Here is a 27,683-nt window from a genome sequence, read left to right as displayed (position 1 = left end):
TATAAGAGCTACGAAAAAAAAAAAGAATATAAGAGCTTCGTGCTGGCAGAATGTGGAGAAAAGGGGATCCCTGTGCACTCTTGGTGGGGATGTAAATTGGTGCAGCCACTATGGAAAACAGTATGGAGGTCCATCAAATAATTAAAAATAGAGCTACCACATGATCCAGGAATTGCACTTCTGGGTATGTATCCAAAGGAAATAAAAATAGGATACTGAAAAGATACCTGCACTCCCATGTTTACTGAACCATTATTCACAATAGCGAAGATATAGAAACAACCAAAGTGTCCATGTATGGATGAATGGACAAAGAAGATGTGATATGTTAAAAAATAAATATATGTGATACACACGTGTGCACACACTCACACACAGAGGAATATTACATCCATGAGAAAGAAGGAAATCCTGCCCTTTGTGACAACATGGATGGAACTTGAAGGCATTACACTAAATGAAATAAGCCAGACAAAGAATGGCAAATACTGCATGGTATCACTTATATGTGGAATCTAAAAAAATCAAACTCATAGAAACAGAGAGTAGAAAAGCTGGCCAGGGGCTAGGCGGTAGGGGAAATAGCAATTGGTAAAAGAGGACAAACTTTCAGCTATAAGATGAATAAGGTCTGAGGATCTAATGTAAAACATAGTGACTATAGTTGACAACATTGTATTATATAATTGAAATTCGCTAAGAGAGTAGAACTTTAATATTCTTAACAAAAAAAAAAGATAATATGTGAAGTGATGGATATGTTAATTAAATAGATAGTGGGAATTTTTTCACAATGTATTTCAAATTACCACAATGTGTACTTTAAATAGCTTACAATTTTATTTGTCAATTATATGTCAATACAGCTAGAAAGAAAGAGAGAAAGGGAGGGGAGGAGGGAGGGAGAGAGCGAGGGGAGGAGGGAGGGAGAGAGGGAGGGAGGGGGGAAGGAAGGAAGGAAGGAAGAAAGAAAGGAAGGAAAGAAGGAAAGGAGGGAGGGAGGGAGGAAAGCACAGCCCTCCATACCCACCAAATTGTTATGCTGGTAGAGGACCTTGAATGCCTAGAAAATAACAGCCAGCTATGCAAAGTTTCTGAACTGGGAAGTGACAATTATGAAATATAAATGTGGCAGCTTGCCACATTCTTTGTTTTCTGAAGACAAGAAGGGGCAAGACAAGTTAAGTCCTGACCTTCTCCTTACCCTCCTGGTCCTGGATTTCCCTGAGGCATGTTTTTAGCAGAGGGAATGGAAGAAAGGGACAAGGAGATATTGTGAAGGGAGACTGAATGAAGGGTTGGTCACTAATTGGATGTGAAAAGAAAAATAAAGAACATCAAAGATGATCTTGAGCTTTTCAATCTGAGAGTGAGGTTGATTTTAAATACGTGGATTTCCAGGTAGTGATGAGTCAATAAGCAACCGTGAGTTCAAACTGCAAGTGGAACAATATTGGGGCTGGAATACAAAGCTGACGTATTCATTTCATAGGGCTGCTGTAACAAATCGCCATGATTGGGCAACTTCAAACAACAGAAGTTTATTCTACCATAGTTCTGGAAGCTAGTAGCCTGAAATCAAGGTGTCAGCAGGGCCATAGCCCTCAGAAGGCACTGGGGGAGAATCCTTCCTTGCCTCCTCCAGCTTCTGGTGGCTCCTGGCATTCTTTGGCTTGTGGCAGCACTACTGCAGTCTCCGTCTCTGTCATCACATGGCCTACTCCTTTGTGTCTTTGTGCCCATGTCTCCCCTCTTATACCAACACCAGTCATTGGATTTGAGCCCAACTTAAGTCCAGGATTATCTCATCTCTAGATCCTTGACTTGGATGTATCTTTGGGGGGGACACTATTCAAAACACTACAACAAGAAACTCAACAAAGAATAGATGTTTTCTCTGAAAGAGTAAATAGAGGCTAATACCGTGGATTCAGGTACCTCCAAATTCAGAAAATGGGTAAAGGAAGTGGTGGCAAAAAAAAAAATAGAAGAGAGCTGAGATATAAGAAGAGAATTAGGACCAAGGAAGAGAGAAAGGACTTCCCTGGTGGTCCACTGGTTAAGACTCCATGCTTCTACTGTAGGTTCGATCCCTGGTCAGGGAACTAAGATCCCATATGGCACAGGCCCCCCCTGCACCAAAAAAAAAAAAAAAAAAAAAAGGAAGAAAGAAAAATCAAGACCGAAGGGTGATCTATTCCATCAAATATGGCAAAGAACTTATACACATACCCACAAACACACAATCACAAACAGAACCACAGCTTGTTAAGAATTTTTGTAATGAATAAATTTTAAAAAGTGGTTCTTCAGCTGCACTAGGGAAAAACGAATAATTCCAGGGTCCTACTAAATAATACATCAAAGAACTATCCACATGTCCAGATCAAAGGAAAAAATAACTAGAAAATTATATAAAGATGTCTAGTTTGCCAAAGGCAACATACTAAAAAAAAAAAAATCAGTCCTTAACACGGGGGCATCAACTGGTCATAGAGCAGAGAGTGGGAATCAAAAGAAATGGCTTTTGTCGAGGTCACCAGTAGCATGGCCTAGAATTTTAAGAAGCTGACTGTTAGAAAGACAACGTAGACCTCTTCAGGCTCCCAACATAAAGGACATTTACTGGAATAGATTGGATGAAGTCATCTGGAATAAAGGTTTGTGAGCAGGGGCTAAGATGTATTTCTATATAAAGAAGAAGACAGACTTTGGTAACCACTCATGAGTATGATAAGTTATACTCTTACAGTACAGTTTTATGGTAATTAAAAATATAAAACAATCCTGAGAGTGCTACCTTTTAAATGATTCACTATGAAGAAATGCAAACTAGTTATGGCCACAAAATGAGGTCTCTGGGACCCTGATTTGGTCCCTGCCTCTCTCCTCACTCAAGCTCTGTTTCTTGCGCATGCCCAGACTTGCCACAGCCCTGACATTCACCGCATCTTTCCACGGGATTCCTCTTGCCTGACTACGGCACTCCCACATGCTTTTTAAGGCTGAATCCAACTACCAAGCAGTTACCCTGGAAAATTCTGTAGTAAATGATTCTATCATTTGAAAAAATAACTATCCTCCTGATGGGCAAGGTGAGATTTTATACCACAACCATTAGACAAGAGACCCTTACAGAAATAAGAAGACAGTTTAATAGACGATTTTCCAAATAACTACCGAGTTCCAACATTTTTTATGCTCATTTCTATCTAATCCAGTTGCTGCTTTCTAAAGACACATATGAGAGCTTATCAATTACAATTAAAAACTATAGTTAAAATTTTTCTAAGGTTAAGGAAGTACAGAAATGTTTATTAGTTGGTTGAGAAGTGTTCATTTACTTGAGCATTGAATTTACTAAGCTTCCAAGGGGGAAATAAAACCCTTCAACTAGATACAAGAAAACTTCTCGGTTTCTCAAATACCTCAAAATAAAATTTGCTCTCACAGTTACTTAAATCATTTGATTACAAGCAACAAAATGTATGGTCTCATGTTCAATCACATTTACTTAAAACTTCGCTTGTAATTCACCTGAATAAAGCAAGGAATGTACAGACTTCATAGGCATGAAAACTTGTTCGCAAATGGATTTCTACAAAACAGCATGCTGCAGGAAAATTTGGGATTAAAGAGAGCAATAGTGAGAATGTTTAAGAAAAAGGTACACCTAGAACAGTGCCTTGAACATAAAAGTATATGATAGTAACTACAATATATGCTATATAAAGACTCTTTTTTATTATAGAGTATTTATGTATCAGGCAGACACAAGGATTTCTCCCCTGAGAATCTCAGAGTCTGGTCAAGACCTGACTATATCTAGTTAGAAACCCACGAATGCAACATAAAAATCTGTTGCTGTTTAAAAAAAAAAAAGTGTTCAAAAATATGTATTTCGGGCTTCCCTGGTGGCGCAGTGGTTGAGAGTCCGCCTGCCGATGCAGGGGACACAGGTTCGTGCCCCGGTCCGGGAAGATCCCACATTCCGCGGAGCGGCTGGGCCCGTGAGCCATGGCCGCTGAGCCTGCGCGTCCGGAGCCTGTGCTCCGCAGCGGGAGAGGCCACAACAGTGAGAGGCCCGCGTACAGAAAAAAAAAAAAAAAGAAAAAAAAAAAGTATTTCCATTGCTAATACATGCATCATGCAAGAACCTCCAGTTGGGCCTTAATAAACCACGGCTTTAAGGTTTATGGATGATTTATTTGCTTGTATATAAAAGCTACTTAAAACTGACATATTTATTCTTTACTGCATTGCAGAACTCTACATATAGAATCTCTTCACAGTACCAATGTTATTAGTAACTAGTTATTCATCTTATTACAGATTAGTAACTGTTATTGTTAGCAGCCTATGTGGGAAAGGACAAGTTAATTAAGAGGAAAAATAAAAAACTAAAAATAAAAAACAAAACAAATTTACTAAAAAAAAAAATTTACAAAACAAATTTACTAAAAAAAACTAAAAATAAAAAACAAAACAAATTTACGTACCTCCTCTGTTTCATGCAGACTTGTGGATTTCACCACACAAGAAGCTGGCCTCTCCTGGATGTGAGCAAGGTCCTGCGGGGCTCTCTGAGATCCTGGCATTGGAGGCAGTGGAGCACGCCTCTTCTTGGGTGCATCCGACGGCAGGGTGTTTGAAATATACTGTTTGGTCATGGTATTGCTCCTTGTAAAAGCTGAACGATGCTTACTTACTAGAGGAGTTGCAGGAGCACTGGCGGTCTAATAAAGAATGAAAAAGCAAAATCTACAGGTAATTCCAAGACGAAAAGCACGTGCACTTAAAAACAGAGTAGAAGAATCTTACAAAATGCTACATAAGAAAATACGTACTTGCTCCCGCTTTTTCTTACTGCGTTGAAAAAGGCTGAAAAACCCTTTATTTTCTTTATCCTTCATAAGGTCTAGGTTTTGTGATATTTGACAGGTCTCTAAAATAGAAGAAAAGCACCTTACTTTTGCTTGAGGGGTTATATGTTCACCTCTGAGGTGAACTATCCCTCAATTACTTTCCCTTGATAACTTTATCTAATGATAAAAGCTACTAATTATGCTCTACTATGAACCACGCACTCTGCTCAGCACCTCATATTTTAATTAATTCTCAAAGCAACAAGCAAATTTGGTATTATTGTTCCTGTTCCACAGCAGAGGAAACTGAAGCGACTCAAGAGTCTGTGTTTTATCCATAACTACCAACATTTCAGAAGTAAAAAGGACACTTCGAATTAAATGAGATATGAAGTTGCTATCATACAGTTTGTCCCTTTGTTGATTTTGAGTTATATATTTTGTCTCAGAGCTAAACTATTCTGAAATATTTAATTCTCCAAAACATGATTCATTATAATTACTCAGCACTCTGTTAAATGTTTTAAAAACTTTATTTCTTTAATACAGTGGTTCTGAACTGGTGGTGATTTTGCGCGCACACACACGCACATCCCGCCAAAGACGTTTAACAAAACCTAGGGACAATTTCGGTTGTCACAACTGGGGGAAGGGTGAAGAGAACGTGCTACTGGCATATACTGGGTACAGGCTAGTGATACTGCTAAACAAACTACAATGCACAAGACAGCCCCCCGGAACAAAGAATTATCTGGCCCAAAATGTCAGTAGTGCTGAAATTAAACCACAATTTAAGCAGAATGGCAAACGTCAAACCTCAAAGTTGTATAGGTAATATTTCATTTTCTAAAAAGTGTTTCCTAATGTCAACTGAAAGGGCCAAAAACAATGACAAACCCAGTAGTGCTGAGTCACCCTTGCCCAGACTGTCTCTAAATACCATTTCCCACTAAAAGGGACCATCTCAGGAGCCAACGTGATATGGTTTCTCCTGGCCAAAGTCAGGACAATTTGGGCATCATAAGAATATCTCAATAAATTAAAGCATAGCACATATGTTTAATTTCATGAATTCATAATGATACTAAAAATAACCCTGATTCTCACTGTCCATTGTTTTAAAAATTGATTAAGGGAAAGAATCACACTTTTATCCTCTCTTTTCTGAATGAACTCTATCTAGGTAGACAAATAGCTGACACAGGGAAATCTTCTTTTTTAGAAATATCTCAACTGATAATTAAAGGAATATTTGTAACAGATTATATTTATTTTCTAACTCCTAATTAACCAAGACATTGGCACTGATGTTCTCAGCAGCACTATTCACAATATCCAAAAGATGCAAACATCTTAAATGTCCATCAACAGATGAACGGATAAAGAAGATGTGGTACATATATACAATGGAATACTACTCGACCGTAAAAAGAATGGAACAATGCCATTTGCAGCAACATGGATGGACCTAGAGATTATAATACTAAGTGAAGTAAGTGAGGAAGAGAGAGACAAATACCATATGATATCACTTATATGTGGAATCTAAAATATGACACAAATGAATCCACCTATGAAACAGAAGCAGCCTCACAGACATAGAGAACAGACTTGTGGTTGCTAAGATGGGGGTGGGGAGGGGGAGGGATGGACTGGGAGTTTGGAGTCAGTAGATGCAAACTATTATATATAAAATGGATAAACAACAAGGTCCTACTGTATAGCACAGGGAACTATATTTAATATCTTGTGATAAGCCATAATGGAAAAGAATATAAAAAAGAATGTATGTATATGTATAACTGAATCACTTTGCTGTACAGCAGATATTAACACAACATTGTAAATCAACTACAGTTAAAAAAAAAGACATAAGCAAAGATTATTGATGGCTAACATCAAAAAAAGATAACTTGTTATTACAGGTCTGTTAATGGAAATACACAATACCATCCATGAAATATTCTTACCAAAAATATCTCACCCAAATCTGATCAAGTCTCTAAATTTAACAATCAATTTACAGGAAGCAGAGGATAAAGAAACATGTTAAGTGGCACCACAGGATGCAATCAGCAAAATTCTGAATGTGGGAAACACCATAAGACAAATGACCTGGTTTCTTCAACAGATAAGTTGCAAATTTTAAAGAGAGAGAGACACACAGGAGTAGGGATTTATAAATTTTGAAAAGATTTCTCCTATGAAACACATATGGGTTTTATGGTAAACCACAGTATAATTTCAGTGACACTGGAGACAAAGTACTATATATTGACACTTGTGGGATATATCTGTAGCAGAACTTACAGCTCAATGTAAAGTCTCAAATACATAGCCCTTTCTTAGGAGTAAATGTATAGTCTTTTTATTTAAAGGAAATGTTTAAAAAATTAAATAAATTATGACAAAGTAGGAGTTACTCCATGGAAGCAAACATAGTTAACACCAATAAATACATTAATGCAATTTTCCTCAATAAGACACTAAAGGAGAACTATATTTCACAGATTAAAACTTCATAAATCTTACGCTTCAAATATTAAATAAGCACTATGCATGCTATACAATGCGGACAATGCTAACAATTAATAGTAATAGACATGTGGACAGCACTTTGTGGTTAAAGATTTTTTCACAAGCCTAACTCACTCTTTAGAACAATCCTATGAGGTAGGTGTCACAAGTTATTCTGATTTCTTTTTATAAGTTAGGGAATGTAAAGAATTGGAAGTAGATGGTACTATCTCATTACACATCTGAGGCCTTAGTGATGGTGACTAGAAAGTCTGAATAACTTGCACCAAGAAAAACAGACATTAAATAGTAGAACTGAATCCAGTATCCATTTAAAGATGATGTGTACTACCTCTGACTTTTTTTTTTTAAGAAATGCTACTATTTCATTTTAAGATAGACTCCTCCACTAACTGAATGTAGATATACAATTAAATTTAGTTGGAACAGTAAACAGAAAGTTCACATGGTGGTGCAGTACAATAACTATAACCAGAGTACTCATGTAGTTATTTTTGGTAAAGCAATTTCCAGGCATCTGGGCATCCTCTACTCTGGTTAACTCCTAAGTCTTCACCTAAAGCTCACTTTCAGGGATCACTACAAGTCAGAGTTAAACACTAAGACAAGGAGTTGAGCTTACTTAGAAAAGCAACTCAAATACTGTAGTTTCCTATTTCCCAAAGAGAGGCTGTAAATAATTGCACACAAAGTTCTAAGCCTTCTGATAATATCGGACAAAATAAGGAGGCAGGAGCATTTACAACATTTGGATTGACCCTGTAGATTTTGACACTGTAAAAGGAGCTTTTTTTACATTTTCCTGTTACAATCTCTTAAGATTATGTTCACAACATTTAATACTCTGCATAAACCACATACTTTCTTTTAGCTGGAGGGATATTAGAAATCAATGCATTCAACACCTTCAAACTGAGACCAACAAGATTATGGAATTTGCTTTCGGTTATGTATGTAGAGACTGGCAAAGTTAGAAGCAAAAGCCAAGTACAAGTAACAGAATGCTGTTGCTGGAAGAACCAGAGGACACTTTTTCCTACCTCTAGATTATTATAGAAGTGGAAGTTGAGATCCACACAAATAAAGCATTTGCCCTATCAGTTTGCCAATGAGCTTGAAAGCTAATGTAGTGTCAGAATTAACATGCCTATCTTCTGATTATTAGCCGGTATATACTTTACAAACATAAGAATTTTCAACTCCTTTGATTAGGCTAGTCTTCATGACAGCCGCTAAAAATAATCACACTATTACTGATGTGGGCTTAATTCTTGGAATTGCGAGGCTCATTGTGTTATAAAAAAAATTGGAAGTGGTAAAGAAAGAAGATTCCAATAATCCAATAATGTATAATGTGTACACTTTATTGTTTTTTTTAGTAGGGGGTAATTATTATAGTAATCAATTATCTGAGCCTATCCATTTTAATGGGGAAACAGATTTCCAGACTTTATTATTAATGGCTAATTTTTAATAAAGCTTTCCTCTATGAAAGTAATACATTTCCATTAAAAAATTCTATAATATAAAGAAAAGAAGGATATATATAAAATAGACCTACTGTATAGCACAGGGAACTCTACTCAATACTCTGTAATGACCTATATGGGAAAAGAATCTAAAAAAGAGTGGATATATGTATAACTGATTCACTTTGCTGTATACCTGAAACTAACACAACCTTGTAAATCCAAAATTTTTTTTAATAAACTTTAAAAAAAATAAAGAAAAGGAGGATGAAAAAAATTCACCCATAGCCCTACCACCTAAAGGTATCAACTCTTAATTTTTTTTTGTATTTCTTTTCAGAAATTTCATGTAAAAGCTTTTTTTAAAACATACTGTATTAAACATTTAAAAAGCTTTAAAAGCTGATTTTAGCATAAGCACTTTCCATGTTATTACAAAATATTCACAAACAATTTAACGGTTGCAAACATTTCCTATGATGAATATACCCTTATAATTCTGAATAACTGTTTCAAAAGAAATAATCTGAAACTCTTCCATGGAACCACCAAGTTATCAGTATATGTACACAATAAAGATCGTAGCAACATCACTTTCTGTCTGAGAGTCAAGAGTATGTTGTTATTCTTAAGATGATATTAATTTTCAAACAATTATTGAAATGTAATTACTGAAATTAAATTCAGAAATCAAGGTAGGGGGCTTTAAACTATTTTTCAGGAAATAAAACCCAAAGACTTTCTAAATTAAAATCTTTTACAGAATGTACATATTAGTAATGATAAGAAAACAGGTAAAATTAGCAGCTTGTTTTCGATTTACCCAATAGAAATAGAGATTTCATATTATAATCTTGTTTTCAATTTACCCAATAGAAATAGAGATTTCATATTATAATCTGTTGCTACTGATTCATGTGTCTTACCTTGGAAAGATGACTTACTGAAGGCAGTAACAGAAGTGGCTACAGAAGGAGGGGGTAAAAGAGGGTAAATTGGCTGAAAAGATAATGTTTGTTCAAGTATAAAACATCACTGAGTTGAAATAGTCATTTATGGATTATTTAAAGCCACAATCTCAGGATAAAGTTTGAAGTTCTCTATACACAGCGGATGTAAGTAATCATTCTTCACTAAACTTTTATTTCTCCTAATAAAACAGATTTGTGTTGAATAAACTTTCATTTACCTATCAGACATCATAGAAACCAACATTATCTAAAATCTCCAAATTTTAATACATTATTTCTATAGATTTACACTCTAAGCTATTCCTATTTAGAAGATTTTTGTAAGTAGACTGATTCATTTTATAAGCCAGTTGATTTTGGGTGCTGAACTTAGAAAAAAATTTGTCAAGAAACTCCCAAATTTGAAAGATAATTAAGACTCAGACAAATCCATGGTGAGTCTATTGTAATTCACACTTCTTTAGAACAACGACTTTACATGTAAACTTTAATTTTCTGTTTAAATCTTAAAACCACAAAGAATTAAGTTAAATTACAGCCCAAATATTCATAGGTAGGTGGAAAGGTGTAAGATGTGGATGACAGCCAAGAAAGACGTGTTTTTATTCCAATTTGAATAACTGAACTCAAGTTAAATTTTACTACATTTAGGTTTCTCTTCTTATTCCCAGTGACATGTATTGACTTTACTACCGGATCCATTAACGTGCCATTATGAACTTGAGAACACTTACACAGAAACACAAAACATGCACATATATGCACCAAATGAATAACATGAAAAGTCTACTTACCTCTGCTGACATCCATGGCATATAATTCTCTTAGTCCCAGCTCATTAAGAGATTTTGTCAAGTCGAGGGACTCCTGAGACTGATAGTCCTTCAATAATAGTGTATGTAATGGATCAAACTCACATTTGCTGCATATAACAGGGGCAAGTTCTTCAAGTGGTGCATGTGGGCTAACTCTCACTATCGTCTTCTGCGTTTTCTTAAAATTGATCACTACTCTCACAGTTTTCTGAAACACAGATTAAAGCCAGAGTTATACCATGATTTACTGAAACAAACTTTCTACAATGACATCTAGAACAATGAGATAATCTACAATTATATAGTGGTATGATAAACAGTGTTTTTCTACTTTGTTGTAAAATTTTCTTTTTGATTAATGTTACTTCCTAAATCCAAACCAGATTCTTAGAAATAGTTTGCTTATTAAGTAATATAGATTAAATTCATAACTCTTGTAAAGTATTAAGTAGATTTAAATCCAAAAAGAAACATAAAAGCCTCATATCTAGTCCTACAGATGTTTTTGCTTTATTCCATATAATATTTACTTTATAATTAGTAAACAGGGCTTCCCTGGTGGCGCAGTGGTTGAGAGTCCGCCTGCCGATGGAGAGGACACGGGTTCGTGCCCCGGTCCGGGAAGATCCCACATGCCGCGGAGCGGCTGGGCCCGTGAGCCATGGCCGCTGAGCCTGCGCGTCCGGAGCCTGTGCTCCGCAACGGGAGAGGCCAAAACAGTGAGAGGCCCACGAACCCCCCACCAAAAAAAACAAAAAAAACAACAAAAAAAACAAAATTAGCAAACATACATAATAATAGAATTATATATGTTTTATTCTATTTTTTTTAGTTGAGAAATATTTATCTTTCTAATGGTCAGTTGTCTCAATGAAAAAAACAGGAATATTTTAATTAAGACATTAACATTTTTGAACTTCTCTTATTTGAGGTAAGATAAACGAGTTAATCCATTATAAAGAGCTTAACACAGTGTCTGGCACATGGTAAATTATCAATAAGTAAACATTAACTATTGTGACTACCTATTGTTGTTGTCACTATTATTATTACTACTTTGGTTAATTTTAATATATTAGTAAAGAATATTATAATAGTCCTCATTTAAATATTTAATACTGCTAATTCAAAATTATTGAGAAGATTTTAAGCATCTCCACATTTTAATGTAACTGAATTAAATTCTATATGTAAATGGAATTTAGAAACGTGACCATCTTAAGTGAAACCTACAGATTGCAGATCTTCAAAGTTTAACATGTATTCATAAAACTAAAATACCATATATAGTCCCATGTTATAGCATAAATAATACTATTTCCATTTAGATAAGTAGCATGTATATCTTGCTAGAAAATAGCCCAATATCCTGGTGAATATTTAATATTCATATTTTATAGAAAGCAAATGTTTTAGTATTGTCCAAAAAAGTTAATTTTTTGAAGAAAATATGAGAATGTATTACTCAAGTCATATGTAAATGAACTAATTTAATATGTAAACCTTTATATATTTTGTGAAGTTAAAAATGGTTAATATCATTCCTAATGAAAGAATATTTCTAGAAACCCATAAACTTCTACCCCTGTTGCTTACAGAAAAAGAACAATTTTATAAATAAAGGCGAATTGATGATATTAGAATCACTGTGGTTAAAAATTTTTGCTTAAAATTCATACGTCACAGAAAACTGAGCTATCATGTAGCTCAAATTAACAATAATTTAAATAAATTACAACTACGGCTTACCAAGTACAGAGAAGCCAAAAAATTATTTTAATAAATTCTTAAAGGAATTTGTATTAAAAGAGTATAAAACCTTTTTTTAATATAAACTTTTTAAAAGAGTACCTTAAAATATAGTCATAATTGTCAGATTCTGATACTATCATATAGGTCACTTTAGAGCATCTAAAATCTGAAGTATTCCCCAAATTCTAGTTAATCCAAGGATAAACAACTAAGTGAATTGTAAACAAAGTGGCCCAGGAAAACACAATAGCCACATTTACATCGAATTTGACCAGGAAAGGCAATTTTGTTTCATTTGCAATGAGCTGCAGATAATGACTAAAAAAATCAACTTAGTATTTTAGCTGTAAGACACCAAAATTTACAGTGAAAATCTTACCTCTGGTATTATAGGTGTAGGTTTTTTCTTATCCAAAATTTTTGGCTTTAAAATTACTTTTTCTACCTCCAACATTCCTATTGGTGTGTTTGGCTTAAATTTAATGGGGTTCTTTTCAGCTGACAGCAGATCAATTGTGTGACTTGATGGATTTAAGTGATACTGTGCACAGAGGAATATCAACAAGTCCATCATAGGTTTACTGTAAAACAAGAGTAATGCTGATCATAGAACAATTTCATTAACTGTTACATTTATTGTTTCAAGCATTTTTCCTAGGGCCTCTTGTCCTCAGTAGATAAAACAAGGCTGCAAAATACTATTTGTGAAAGCAGCTTAAAAATCTAACTACAAGATATTTAAGCAGACAAAATTATAATAGTTTAAAACTTCTGAATAGTATTCAAGAGAGCTTGGATCCTTGTGTTGGTTTAAAAATTCTGTATATTTTATCTGCCAACTTGTCTTCATATCATAGATTTCAGTAGAAGGGAAAGCCCTTCCTTATCCGATGCTCCTTTACAATGTCATTTGGAATATGAGCAATCTTTAGCTTATAAACTGGTTCTCATAAGCATAAAGTATTCTCACCCTTTGGGCTTTAGAAAGCATAGAAAGAATCTACACGAGGAAGCCCACAAATCCTAAAGAAGAGTGTCGTATAGATTTCTTAATTCATTCAAACAGCATTTAATATTTTCTAGGCACTGGAGACACGGTACAACTGTTATGGTATACCTTCTCTCATAGATCTAATACTCTGCTAGATGGACTAGACCAAATGTCAGCAAACCACAGTCTGCAGGTCAAAGTGGGCCCACAGCCTGTTTTTTGTAAATAAAGGTTTACTGGCACACAGCTGTGCTCATTTGTTTACATAATATCTAGGGCTACTTTTGTGTTACAACGGCAGATTTGAGTAGATGTGACTGAAACTTTACGGCCCACAAAACCTAATATTTTTACTATCTGGGTCGTGACAGAAAAAGTTTATGGACTCTTGTGCTAGACAATGAAAAATAACCAACTAAATGTATGAGATAATTTTAAATAGTGATTAAGTGTTAAACACTAATGGTAATACATAACCTATCTCTATAGGGAATTGTTAATCCAACCTGAGATTCAGAGACACTTAATTTTTTGCTTCCCTTTCCACAGACTCCAACTGTTGACACAGACTTTTGTTTCCATTCACAGCATCAACAGAACAGTGTGGTCTCCAATTCTTTTTCTTTTCTTTTTTTTTTTTTTAACATCTTTATTGTAGTATAATTGCTTTACAATGGGGTGTTAGTTTCTGCTCCAATTCTTTCTTAACTGTCAGCCTTTAAGGAAAGCACGCCAAAAAATCTTTTGTATTATGTGCTTTCCTCAAACATCTGGAGATCCTAAGCTATTAGATTGTATTTAAGACGGAGGCACTAAAACACTGTGTAAAAGTCCTATTTTCATGAACTGAGGTATATAGGTTGATGGGCTTCATTTGAGGGTAATCAGGCGGCCAGCTATTTTTTTTTTCCAATGGGAGGTATAACTATCAATAAAAAATAATTCTCCAATTTCTTGAGTAGATATATGAACCCAGCTACCAGTTTTTTAGAAAGTTGACAGGGAAATGAGGCTAAAAATCTCACTGTTCAGCATGCTATTTTTAATTTAGTAATCTGTTTTCATATGCACCTCATTCGCAGTCTCCTAAGTGGAACTCCCAGGTAGATAGCCTCTCTGGTTCAACATTCAGACAGGCAGTGTCCTGCTGGGGAAGGATTAGTTGTCTGGCACTCTGTGGTCTTGAGGTCAAACACTTTATATAGATTTTCAAACCATCCCCTGGATTCAGACCCTACCTCACCCTCACCTTCTACGGTCGTTGCCCATTCTTAAGCCATTCCAGTTGATTTGGGAAAAAGAGGTATATTTCATAATAGTACACTCACCTCCCTTCTCTCTCCCACATACAAGTTGTACCCATTATACATATACCAAGAAAAATAAATAAATAAAAGACTAAGTCCCTCAGTAAAAAAAATGTTCTCTGGAATATGTTTCAATACCCAAAATACATTTCCCATATCTTTATTAAATGCTTGCACAGTAATATTTAGGAATTTTATGTCCTTCTCTTGAGCTATCTAGTATGTTCATACATAAATTTCCTATAATTTCCCAAATTTTGGCTTTGTATAGTACATATTTAATTTCATTGAGAGAAAAACTAGCATAATGGTATTGTTGAAGTTCATTTTTTCGTAACATAGTACTCTATGATAGCAATTTGATTCCCCGTACCGATTCTAGATTTAGAAAATGGTACTTCTTTCCCTGATAGTAAATAAACTTAAGAAGGATTAGGTAATGCCTAGAAAAATACAATATAATTACAAATACAGTTAAGCTGGAAGAGGAGAGAATTTTCACTGCCAACTAAATGGAGAGCTGTCCACTGTGGTCTACGAGTAAATGGTGCTACGTTCAGATTATATTTCTCTTTCTCTCTATATATAAATGTGCCAACTAATTCATGGAAAAAGTCTAAACTTTACACTTCAAACATCTTTTACTTTCTTAAATGTACAGTTCTTTAGAGTCTCTGCCGGAAATATACACTAAAAGTTAACAAGACAAAAATAGTGATTAGTTTAAAGTTTTGTTTTGTTAATCCCTATTTTTGTGCTACAATTTTTTCATCCCTTTATGTACAAACATATAAACCTTTAAGGAAAAAGATACTTAAAAAATTTTTAAAGATAATAACAATTTGACACCCTTATTTAAACCTTCTGATATGCCTTAATGAATTACTGTATTTCTATCTGTGATATATAAATTTTCTAATTTAATAAAGGTGATGGATAATGGGCCAAGAATATTATAATTATGGCCTATTCCTTTAGTCAATATGGTCATCTACAATCTTTGCACACTATAGTATATATAGTATACTATACTTTTTTTGTAGCCAAAACGTTGCATGCTGACTAGAACCTTTGAACTCACTGCCTAAATGTCTTCTAATAAACGACTCTTGGAAAGGCAAGTAAAAGTTACAGATCTTCTTTATAACCTTATTCTCTCATTCTATAATTACAGGTTCAACTTTTTATTCAATAATTCCAGAAGCCAATTTTGTCTGGAAAATATTCCTATTCCCAGGCAGATAAATGCAAAAGACCAGAAAGTTCTCTAACAGACAAAAATACAGATGGGGACTTAATACTGCCTATGATAATGATATTTCAAATTTCTGGGGAAAGAACTGAACGTTCAGTAACTGGTATTGGGAAAAATCTGATGTTAAAAAAAGCTATGTATCTACCTTATTCCTTACACTAAAGTAAGCCCAAGTGGACCAGCTATATAAATATGAGAATATAATTCTGGGCAGGGGGAAGTGGGGGAACCAAAAAGAAATCCATCTTCATGTTCTAGAGCAGGGCTGTCCAACAGAACTTTCTGCAATGATAGAAATGCTCTGTATCTGTCCTGTCCAATACTGTGGCCACTCACTGCATGTAGCTACTGAGCATCTGAAATACATTGAGCTAGTGGACTAACAAACTGAATTTTTCATTTCACTTAAATTTAAATAGTTTAAACACACATGTGGTGAGTGGCCACTGTATTGGACAGAGTAGCTCTAGTGCACTGATTCTCCAGTGTGATTCACAAATCAGCAGCATCAGTGTTGCTGGGAACTTGTTAGAATTGCAAATTCTCAAGCCCCAGTCCAGATCATTGAATCGGAGACTCTTTGGTTGAGGCACGGGAATACGTGCTTTGACAAGCACTCCAGCTGATTCTGACACATACTATAGTTTTCAAACCAGTGATCTGGAGAGAAGAGGATAAAGAAACAAGTAAATTATATAGTATACCAGATAATGATAAATGCCATGATGCAAGTAAGATAAGGAAGGAGATTAGAAAATGTCCTAACTGAAAAAATGACATTGGAAAAGAGACCTGAATGGAATGGGATACTGGGGAAAGAGTGTTCCAGGCATAGTTGACAAGTGCAAAGGCCCTGAGGCAGCAGTGTGCTCCACATGTTTAAAGAAAAACAGAAACCAGCCTGCTGGGGTAAAAACAGTAGACATGATATTAGAGTGATTTTCTTATAGATCTGGAAGGCCTGGTGAAGACTTGGGATTTTATGAAGTGAGGTAGAAAACCACAAAAGGGTTCTGAGCAGTGATGGGATCTATTTTACATTTTTAAAGGATAATATTCTGATTGCTGTATTCACAGTAGCCTGAGGTTACAAAGCTATTGCAAAAATTTAGGTGAGAGAAGCTGATAGCTTAGACTAGTCAGGTTCCAGATATATTTCATAAGGAGGTAATAGGATTAAATCGAATGCGGGAAGAAAAGGGTAAGATGACACAAGAGACAGAAAGAGGAGCCAGCCAATGGGAAGAGGCCAGGATTGCAGGGACACTACCAAGTGGCAGCGTTGCTAAAAGGACTCCATAGAAGGCCTAAAATGCTCATTTAAGTTATTTGGTATGTGATATACTTACTAACCTCTCCCCGGTGACCCGCAAACCATCGCTATGGTCCTGGTAGCTTTGAGAGGGGTTAAATCAAGGAGAGAAAGGACATTTCAAAAAGTAGAGACTGGAAAATAAGAATCCAAAAAAAGGATATAAAGTCCAAGCCAGAGGTGGCGCCAAGAACATAAACCCTTGGGAATTGACAATAATATTATAAAGGGTATTTATGGAACAGGGGTTCAGGCCAATCTTTCAGAGACCTCAAAGAGCAGAATGACCTAAAGATGTTATCTGGGTTCCATTTATACCTAGATGTGAACTCCTCTCTAGCAGGACCACCTCTTAGCAGACTTTCTTCCCAGGACCTAATACAATGTAGGTCAGGGTCATTGAATGTGAATTTATAGGAACCAATGATTATTTATCTCTTAGGTAATTTTGCTTAAACATCCACGAGTTCAAACACATAGCAGATAATATGCATTTGAGATTTCTGTTCAGTGTCTGATGCATGAAAAGATGAAATTGTTGAAAGGAGATTCACATGCTTTAAAAAAAACCCACATAGGTGAGAAAACTGTTTTGCTTTTTGTTTTTTAATTAACAAACTTGACTAGTAGCACTGTTGTGTCTAAAGCCAGTACATCTTTACACAGAAGTGGGATATAAGCATTAAGTTGGGCTAAGACCTTATCCGAAAACAGCCTCAGACCAGTTCAATTGCTTGAAATATTTAATTGAAAGCTCACCATTTGGCACCAAAAGCACAGAAGAGATGACCCTGACCTTGCGGATTCTGAGGGTGGGAATTACTGACCGGCTCTACCATAAAGGAGCTGTAACACTATAAAGGCAGGACATTAACTTTTAAGCAGTCCCTGCATGCAATGGGGCTGCTTTGGGGGATTAACTAGTCACAAAGTGCTCCCACAGAATACGAAACCGTCTCTTGAGTGTAGTTTAGAATTATCCACCTGAATGCCAAGTTACTTCTACCAAAAACAGCAATTTTGGTTTGAGGATAATTATCCTAAGCTGATGCACCTAACAGCAGTTGGCAAAAAGGTTTAAGCACGTGATCACCACAGGAAGGATGCTTGTTCTCCTGTTTGCTAAGGTAGGAGCACATGCCAGCAGTCTACCTGCAGCCCGAGCCAGATAATTAAAAGTTGAAAAGGACTGGCTGAATTTGTTCATTACTTCTTCATTCAGATAAGAAAGTCTTTTCTTCCTCTATACTACCACATTACTTTCAATTTTGGTTTATTATTTAAGAGTCTGCTTTGCATTATTTACAGATTTTTTTCTCTTATGACTGCCTAGAGGGCCGATTTAAAAAAAAAAAAAAAAACTCTTTAGAAACTCTTCTTTGAAATGGAAGAAATCCCTATGAGATTTCCCACTCCTTATAGAAACAAACGATCCCTTGCATTAACTTCATACCTATTATCTCATTTGAGCTCACAACCACCACAAAAGCTACTCCCACTTTACGAATGAAAAAATTGTCGTTAGAGAAGTTACATAAACAGATTATGAGAAGCATAAATAGAATTAGGGTGCAGTCAGGATCAAAATGTTCTGACTCCTAATCCAGCCACATTTTAGCCTCATGATCCCATGAATCAGGATTCAGGAGAGGGTGGATGGTTTGCAACAGGCTATCTGCTATCTGCTGCAGTTCTACTTCATAGATTGATGGCATCACAAAATTACCCCCTAAAATCCTCCAGTGACCCTTCCTGCATTCATGACACATATTAAGGGTAATCTTGTCCTAGTTTTACTACCTGCTAGATAAGACAAGACTTCCCATTTTTGTGTTTTTAAGATCCACTTGGATATCAAAAATGAAAGTCATGATTCGCCAAAGAGCTTTCAGATCAGCTCCAACAACTATGTAGGTGAATTTCCAAACCCTAGAGGTGCTTAAACAAAGTCACTTACCAATAGGGTTGCAATGAAATTTATCATCCAATCTGGACACCTGAGATCGAAAGAGGGGCACTATTAGTAATTACTCTGGGATAATAGGTACAAACAGGGACTGTCATAGGAAAACGAAGATGATGATGATAAGTCTTTTTTATGACTAGATGGATTTCAAGCATCTGATAAGGGGTTGAACCCAAATGAGTAAGATTCTGCCTTAGTATGATTCTTTAAATCTACCCCAGTATCTAATAAGGTATTTTACCCATTCTCGATACATGCTCAAAACTGAGTTGAGTTGAATTGGTTCCAGCTGTCCCTTACAAAGGCATACCAACAACCCAATTAAACTTACCAATAACAGTATAGGAACTTTTAAAACATTCTCCATTGTTACTGATGTTTATTTATCTTAAGCTAACCCACCTCCTTTAGTAATGAGTTCAGGAATGAAGCTAACCCACCTAATTCGGAATGAGTTCAGGAATGCTAACTATGCTTGTGTGCATGAGATGAAGCGGATCAGGGAGATAAAACAAATAAACCTAATCTCAAAGTTGAGAGTGCTTACTGAATTATGCAATAGGAAACATTTTGAAGAAAGTAACACACAATTTAAATTCGAAGACAATAATAGATCAGGGTAGTATTCAATTGATAAAAGGTCATATCAAATACTAGAAACAGATATTTCTCAAAGCAAAAAAAAAAAGTTGAAATTCTCCACTTTAAACTCTCCTTGATCATTTATTTTGGATATTATATTTGAATCTAATTATAAACAATTACCTTTATAAAAACTGTGATTTAGGAACATACCTATTAAACATACAGACATACCCCTTATAAAAAGAGAAATACCACAAATATATCTCACTGCAATTGGGACAACTCAAATATGGGCAAAGGATAAGATAAAATGTTACTGACATGAAAGTTAGAAATTATTAACAGAAAAAAAAGGCAAGTTACAAGATAGCATGTACAGTATGATGTCATATTGGCAAAAGAGGAAAAGGTTCCTATATAGGTATATGTGTAGATATACAATTGTGAGTGTGTGTGGTGTATGTCTATGTATATGTCTGTGTGAGTAAAAGGTTATATACCACAATGTTAGTAACTGTAATCTTTCTCCTTAATAATGACATGGTGTTTTAAGTATTTTTTCTGGCTTATCTGTCTTTTCCTACTTTCTGTAAGGCCCAACCATTGCATTTATAGTCATAAAAAATTAAAAGTAAAATTAGAAGGGTCATTGTTATAAGGTGTAGATGCCAGGGAAGGAAAGGGATGAGGGTGGCCCTCCTAGGACTTGGAGGGCATTTGTTAGTATTCTGTCACTGTTTCTCAAACCAGGAGAGTGATCAGCCAACAGAGGCTTACGTGCTGCCTGGCTCAGGGCAGTGGGGGAGTGCCAAAGCCTGGAGTACAGGATTCCAACTAGGTAGAAACTCAGGCAGGACTGTTACACTTAAATAACTTAACAGCTAAAATTCCAACTTTTATTTTAAGCAGGTACAATTGAAAAAGTATCTAAACCAAAATTGAAAGCATCCTTATGGAGTTCAATGTGATTATGCCATGCAACAGATTTTTAGCAGTATGTTTTTGAAATCTATTACCCTATTATATGATGTATTCATCACACATCTGTCATTTGACATTTTTCAATAAATATAAGAATGATACGACATTCTGAAAGTCTTCTGCGATCCATACCGTTCGTTGTATTACTGGTTTTGTTTTTTTTTTTTTGGAGAGGGGTGAGTTAAAATTGACCCACATTGATCCAGTAATTTCTTGTTGTTTTTCATAGTCTACTTTTTTCCAATAGGTGGCACTGTAGTCCATGTAAAACTCTCCTGAGCTAGTTCTCTGACCCACCCAGTGCCCTTCAAAACTCTGGTCTTAAATAAAGGCCAGAGATGTGAGGTGACTTGCTTGACATCACATAGCAAATTATGTAATAAACCGTAGAGCCTGAGATTTCTAACTTCAAGTTCTATGCTTTGTGTTTTCATTCCTGGTATTCTAAGATTTGCTCATATCAAAGCAAATTCCTATTTATGGTATTCAGGTCATAAAATATCGTAAGTAACAGAAGAGAGAGGATGCTGATATACCCATAGAATGCTCTCCCTATAGGCTAACAAAGAGGGTTAATGTCAATCTTTTACCAAATTCCCAAATGAAAACTGCTTTTAAAGTGTCCCCAGAGAAAGAGGAAAAAGGAAAAATACTTATTCAGTGAGAATGACACCTGACTATAAGGTAAGGACCTACAGTGATGTACAAACATACCTACATACTTCCTTTTTCTCTGTAGTGTCTATGCCAGTTTAGCCTATAAACTCATTTTCATTAAAAATTAACTTTTCCCAAGTACTGGTAGACACTACCACTTATGCTATTGCATAGTGTGGTACTTTCTGAGGAGCACAGCCCCTAGGCAGCTTGCCTCTAACGGTACTATTCTTTAATGCTCACTTTTAATAAGGCACAGAGCTGCTTTGCCTGGTGAAAAAAGTTGTTTACTTGACCAGCACACAGATACAAACACACACACACACACACACACACACACACAGAGAGAGATATACACATATACCTGTACTTCTTCCTTCAATCCAATCATTCGTAATAACAGGACACACAGAAATGCCCAAGAGTTTTCAGGCTGCCACTCAGCCATCTTCAATGTAAGTCAAGGATCACAAAGGCAAGATAACAGACATCGGGTGACTTTCGGTCACTAAAGAGGCGATATCACCAAGCTCTGGTACCAAAAGATTGGTAAGCCTGCAGAAGGCTCCTAACCTGAGTCAGGATAACAAGTTTTTAGTTTGCCCCTGAGCATAAAGTCTATTACCACCTCCAATCTTATTGTGTTCCTTAATCCGAACAAGCTCTTTGGTGAAAAATCAATGTACAAACAAGTGCATTCTTCTGAAAATAATGCTGTGTGTTACATTCTTGAAAATGAAAACATTCTGAGCATATCTCTGCATGAATTGTATAAGAAGAGAGGGGAGGGCTTCCCTGGTGGCGCAGTGGTTGAGAGTCTGCCTGCCAATGCAGGGGACACGGGTTCGAGCTCTGGTCCGGGAAGATCCCACATGCCGCGGAGCAACTGGGCCCGTGAGCCACAACTACTGAGCCTGCGCGTCTGGAGCCTGTGCTCCGCAGCAAGAGTGGCCGTGACAGTGAGAGGCCCGTGCACGGCGATGAAGAGTGGCCCTCACTTGCCACAACTAGAGAAAGCCCTCGCACAGAAACGAAGACCCAACACAGCCAAAAATAAATAAATTTAAAAAAAAAAAAAAAAAAAGAAGAGAGGGGATCTTTTTAAAAATCTTTCCCAAGAATACATTTTGAGAAGCAAAACTTTTCTGAACAGTTAAATGAAGCATATGATAAGTTTCTAAATATTTATTTCAGGCTCATATTGATATTATTCTCCAAAGGAGATATATATATAATACTATCAAAATAAATATAAGATACAAAGAATATTTAGACAAATTAAGAAGAGATGGTCTCAAAAAATTAAATTAGAGATCCTTCACAGTAACATATGGAACTCTGATTTAGCTAAGAAAACCTTATGCCCTTAAACTTATTTAAAATGATTCTTCTGTAGTCCCCCACTAAATTCCTGTATCATTTTGTTGAAAATTTTCCTATTCCATTTATGGTAACAAAGCCCAGAAGAAATTTAAGTTATCTATGGGTCTTCACATAGGTAGCTAACATTTTTCAGAAATAGAATAAATTTTTCTATTTGTACATTTTTGTTTTTGTTGTTATTGTTAAACGTTGGTTTTTGTTTTTGTTTTTTTAAATAACGGGGCAGCATTTGCTGCAACCTTCAAGATACCCCAAATCACACTCTTAAGATATCCTGAACCGCCTTCTGAAATATCTGGAATCACTCCTGAGATATCCAGAATCACACTCCTGAAATATTCCGAATCACACAACCACTTGTGATTATAAACATTTAATATTAAAAAAAAATTAGTCATAGTGTCTACAACTTGAGTCATTCCTGAGTGATAAACTATTAGGAACAAAGTCTCAAAATCAAATCCCCTAGTAAAAACACTGATATAAAACAAATTCTACTCTCAGAAAAGTTTTTCAGCATCAAAATTTTAAGTTTTGTTTAAATTTTTCAAACAAAATTTAAAAAGCAATCAGAATTGGGGGCATTCTTGCCTTACTCTCTACCTGAGGAAATATATTTAAGAGATTCTGGGAAAGCTACTGGGACCCATCCAAATGCCTCTTCAAGACACACCATTTAAGTTGCTACCTCCATCAACATATAAGATTTAGGGAGACAATATGCTGAATTTACTAAACGGTAAATACTACATTGCAAGAAACTGTAAAAAAAAAAAAGAAAAAGAAAGAAAGAAAAAAGTAACTGTGCTAAGCACCAAGAAGAAAAGTCATGATACCTGCATGGATCTTATGGTTTATTTAAGAAGATAAGATACACATATAAATTATAGCATAGGACAAGGTATGATTGTCCTATCAATGGTATAAAGTGTCAGAAGAGTTTGGAAGTCAGAGGTAATAGTTCATTCTGGGGAGATCAGGGAGCCTTTAAGTCAAAACTGTCACTTGAGCTACATTAACTGGATAAAATGTGGCTGGTAAGGTACTCAAGATGGAATGGCTTTCCAAAAAAAGTGTGGAGGTGGAAAAAGTAGAGTATCTGTAGAATCAAAGAGTCATACGGCTGAAGCTTAAGCTATTTAAAGGAGAGTAGTGAAGGGAAAGACTGCTTAACTCCAGAGGAAAAGAGAAGAAGGTGGCCCAGTGTCCAGGCTTGTTAGCTTGGACTTCCTTACTTTCTTGAATTGCCATCCCTACAGTCTTTTATCAAAGCGAGTGCCACAAACAGAGGGATGTTTTAGTCAGATTAACCTGAGGGTGGGGAATGAAAGGAGAGCGCCCAGGGTTAAGGAAAACAGTTCTCAGAAGAGAATGGTGGAAGTCACTATGTGCCAGGCACTGATAAGTATTTCATTTAATCCCAACAACAATTCAGTTATAAAACATTTTTTATAGATAAGAAAACTGAAGCAATTCAACAACAGTTGGTGGCCCAGAAACAAAAAGCTGACTGATGGAAAATTACTCCAGTTTAGGAACCTGGAAGGCAAACATGCTGGAAGGTCAAAAGGATGGGGAAAATCTAGGGTCCTTGTAAGTACAAATGTGGTAGAAATGACTGATGCAGAATCCAGGTAAAATATGAAGAAAAATGCAGCAACAGGAAGAGAAATCATCAATTAGACTTCATAAGGAGGATGAAGAACAAATCCAATTAAGAAAGAGAAAGTGGATAAGCTAGACTCAAAAAAGTTGTGTCAAAGAGAGGACCTAAGATCTCAGTATTGGATCAGCTTCAAAGTGGTAAGATACCACGGTCCAGGTGGACAGGGGATGTACACTATGGATGTATTTTCCCAGAGTCAAGGAAACAGAAGAAAAGTTAGCTCAGGGTAGCATGTGGAAAAGTTTAAAGTAATTATGATGGGTGACAGGATAGAGGGGAAACCCGTGATTCTAATACTGAAGTCCCTGAGGTTTAAAAACAAACAAACAAACAAAAGAACCCAGAAGGCTGATAGTAGAGAAGATGGCAATATAAACAGATGACTGGTATATTCAAGATGAAATTTTGAGGAGTATTGATAATGAAACCATTGTTACCTGTCAGCATCAGTGAAGAACAAGGAAAAAATACTGACTTTTAAAAAAAATTACCTTGAATTCAGGGAACATAAGAGGAATTGCCTTTATTACCCCAGCCACATCCATTACCATTATTACTTTAAAACCAGGGTAATGGTGTGATTTCAAGGATTGAAGATGATGCGATGGCCACTGTGTCTAACTTACAAGATGCCTTCCTCCCTCAGAAGAGGCAAAACCCACTTGCATCTAAGGTGGACACCCACCAAGGTCAGTCACAGGGTTCTCAACCTCCTAAATATGGTTCAATGGGTCATCTCCAAAACTACTTCCAATACCAAATAAATGGCAAAGTGCAACTGACTTAAATTTAATGAGAATTTAATACACAATACTATGTATTGTTTGCTAATGCTGAACTTTTTTATTTTCATGAACTTTCAATAATTCATAAAGTTGTACATAATCTTAAGAATAAATCTCAAGATTAAGGTTATCTTGAATAAATTTCATCTAGGTAAAACCACATTGCAAAAATGCAGTACTCAATATGTTGCCTGCTTATTCTTTCGTTCTACACACACATATATACATACACATACACATGCAATACTAAGGTCAAAATAGCTTAAATTTCTAAATCAGGACTCTGGATAACAAACGGGTAGTTGAAGGTGAAAGGTGGAACAAGACCCAGTGTACAACTTATGTAACTTTCCACTTCAAAATGAAATGGAAAATTACACTTGGCTTTATTCCATTTTTCCAATTTTTATTCAGGTATTAAAAATATCAGTCTCCTGGGCTTCCCTGGTGGCGCAGTGGTTGAGAGTCCGCCTGCCGATGCAGGGGACACGGGTTCGTGCCCCGGTCCGGGAAGAACCCACATGCCACGGAGCGGCTGGCCCCTGAGCCATGGCCGCTGGGCCTGCACGTCCGGAGCCTGTGCTCCGCAACGGGAGAGGCCACAAGAGTGAGAGGCCCGCGTACCGGGCAGGGGGGGGAAAAAAAAAAAAAATCAGTCTCCTAAATCACATATTCCCTTCTCGCTGGATTAATGTTTAATTCTATGTTTCTATTTTAAATAACTTTATTAAATCATTCAATGATGTGAAAAATCCTGCTAGTTTTACAGATTTATCTGTTTTGATAAATAAAAGAGTATTACCTTTTAAGAGTAGTTAATAACTTCTGCAAAGTCAAATTTGGAGAAGCGGCTTAAAAGAGAAAGAATAATTTGGAAGGGAAGGGAAAGAGTTTTCTTATGGGTCCCTGGCTTGCTTTGTAAGTTTGAATTAGAAAATCAATAAAACTGATGACTGTTCCTCTGGAAAAGGCTATTAAAAAAAAAATTTTTTTTAAATGACTAACAAAATATAAAATAGTTCCAAATTCCAAGAGTCACTTCACTGGGATTGTGGAATTCATAGATTTGATATTTAAAGCATTGTTATAAAAATTTTAATACCTTTTAGCATTTACTTTTTTAATAGATAAGTAAACTGAGTGATGAAAAAAGTATCTGCCAAAGAAAAAAATCAAGAAGTCTACAACAGAGGGTTTCAATTACAGAAGAAGAAAGGGAAGTCCTGGTATTTCCTTCACTCCATCGTACCTGCCATGAACAGTAGTAGATTTGATAATATCCCCAGGTAGAACGACCAAGAGTTCAATATCTTTATCTATCGTGTTTTCTTTCTGTTCCATGATAAAAGCAGAAGATTCTACAGAATCATCAACTGAAGAGGCATCAAGGTATTTGGTCTCAGCTGGAGGAAGCGGTGCCTTGGCTTTTGGTTTTCTCCTAAAACAAAAACAAAACAGAGAATAAAATATACATATTTTAAAAATAATTTGCTAATAGGATCTCATTTAATAAAAACACAAAATGTGTGTATGTATGTTTTTCATACCTAGGGAAAAAAAAATGCACTAAAATGTTAACTGTTAGCTTACTAGGGATGATGGAATTAAGTAAACTTTTTTCCTGCCTTTTAAAAATCAGCATATTTGTTTGTTTTCAACAATATGCTTGCATTACTTGGCAGTACAAAGAAACATGGTAACAAAAGAGATCTGAGGGCTTCCCTGGTGGCGCAGTGGTTGAGAGTCCGCCTGCCGATGCAGGGGACACGGGTTCGTGCCCTGGTCCGGAAAGATCCCACATGCCGCGGAGCGGCTGGGCCCGTGAGCCATGGCCGCTGAGCCTGCGCGTCCAGAGCCTGTGCTCCGCAACGGGAGAGGCCACAACAGTGAGAGGCCCACATACTGAAAAAAAAAAAAAAAAAAAAAGAGATCTGATATCGGCCTTCATTAAATTCAATTAATGTGTGTTCACTACAGCGAAGCAAAAGTACTGCATTTTCTTTGGTGGAACAAATTATAAAAATTCTTACTGTCCTAGGATGGAAATCAGTATCTCATTTCCACACCTCCTAATACCTCTTACCTTTGTGCCTCTCATTCTATTTGTTTCCAATCTAGTGTATTCTGCCTCTCTTACCAGATTAAACTCTACCTATGCTTCAAAATCTAGCTGAAAACACCCTCCTACCACCCCCCTATATCAAGTGTCTCTCTATAAGGCACATACAACAGATTCCACAAATGTAACATTTTTCCCATTTTTTTTCTCCTGGGTACCAGTTTCATCTCTCTGCCTACATTTATTACTCCCTGTAAGAAAGAAGCATGCTGTATTTCCCACCGTGCTTAGCAATGAACAGTGAACTGTGATTGGTTATTTGATAA

At 36.0% G+C, this 27,683-nt stretch overlaps 1 protein-coding gene across 11 annotated transcripts in view; it reads right to left on the bottom strand.

The window, feature by feature from the left end:
* The window catches only part of COBLL1 (cordon-bleu WH2 repeat protein like 1), a 163,771-nt gene that overhangs the window by 39,246 nt on the left and 96,842 nt on the right, over window positions 1–27,683 (bottom strand). For 5 of the 11 annotated variants that reach the window (XM_019922406.3, XM_073807639.1, XM_019922405.3 and 2 more), the window contains 6 exons: window positions 26,548–26,736; window positions 12,790–12,991; window positions 10,638–10,866; window positions 9,799–9,837; window positions 4,848–4,945; window positions 4,500–4,736 (listed from right to left, as the gene is read on the bottom strand). In XM_019922406.3, the coding sequence (XP_019777965.2) occupies window positions 4,500–4,736; window positions 4,848–4,945; window positions 9,799–9,837; window positions 10,638–10,866; window positions 12,790–12,991; window positions 26,548–26,736 (994 nt within the window). Of the gene's footprint in view, window positions 1–4,499; window positions 4,737–4,847; window positions 4,946–9,798; window positions 9,838–10,637; window positions 10,867–12,789; window positions 12,992–19,232; window positions 19,273–26,547; window positions 26,737–27,683 lie in introns of those variants that run through there. The other 6 variants (XM_073807638.1, XM_019922403.3, XM_019922408.3 and 3 more) reach the window with 4 other exon arrangements.

Source organism: Tursiops truncatus, chromosome 7 (assembly GCF_011762595.2).
Source record: "Tursiops truncatus isolate mTurTru1 chromosome 7, mTurTru1.mat.Y, whole genome shotgun sequence".
NCBI classification, from domain to species: domain Eukaryota; kingdom Metazoa; phylum Chordata; class Mammalia; order Artiodactyla; family Delphinidae; genus Tursiops; species Tursiops truncatus.
This window is presented reverse-complemented; position numbering and strand designations above follow the sequence as displayed.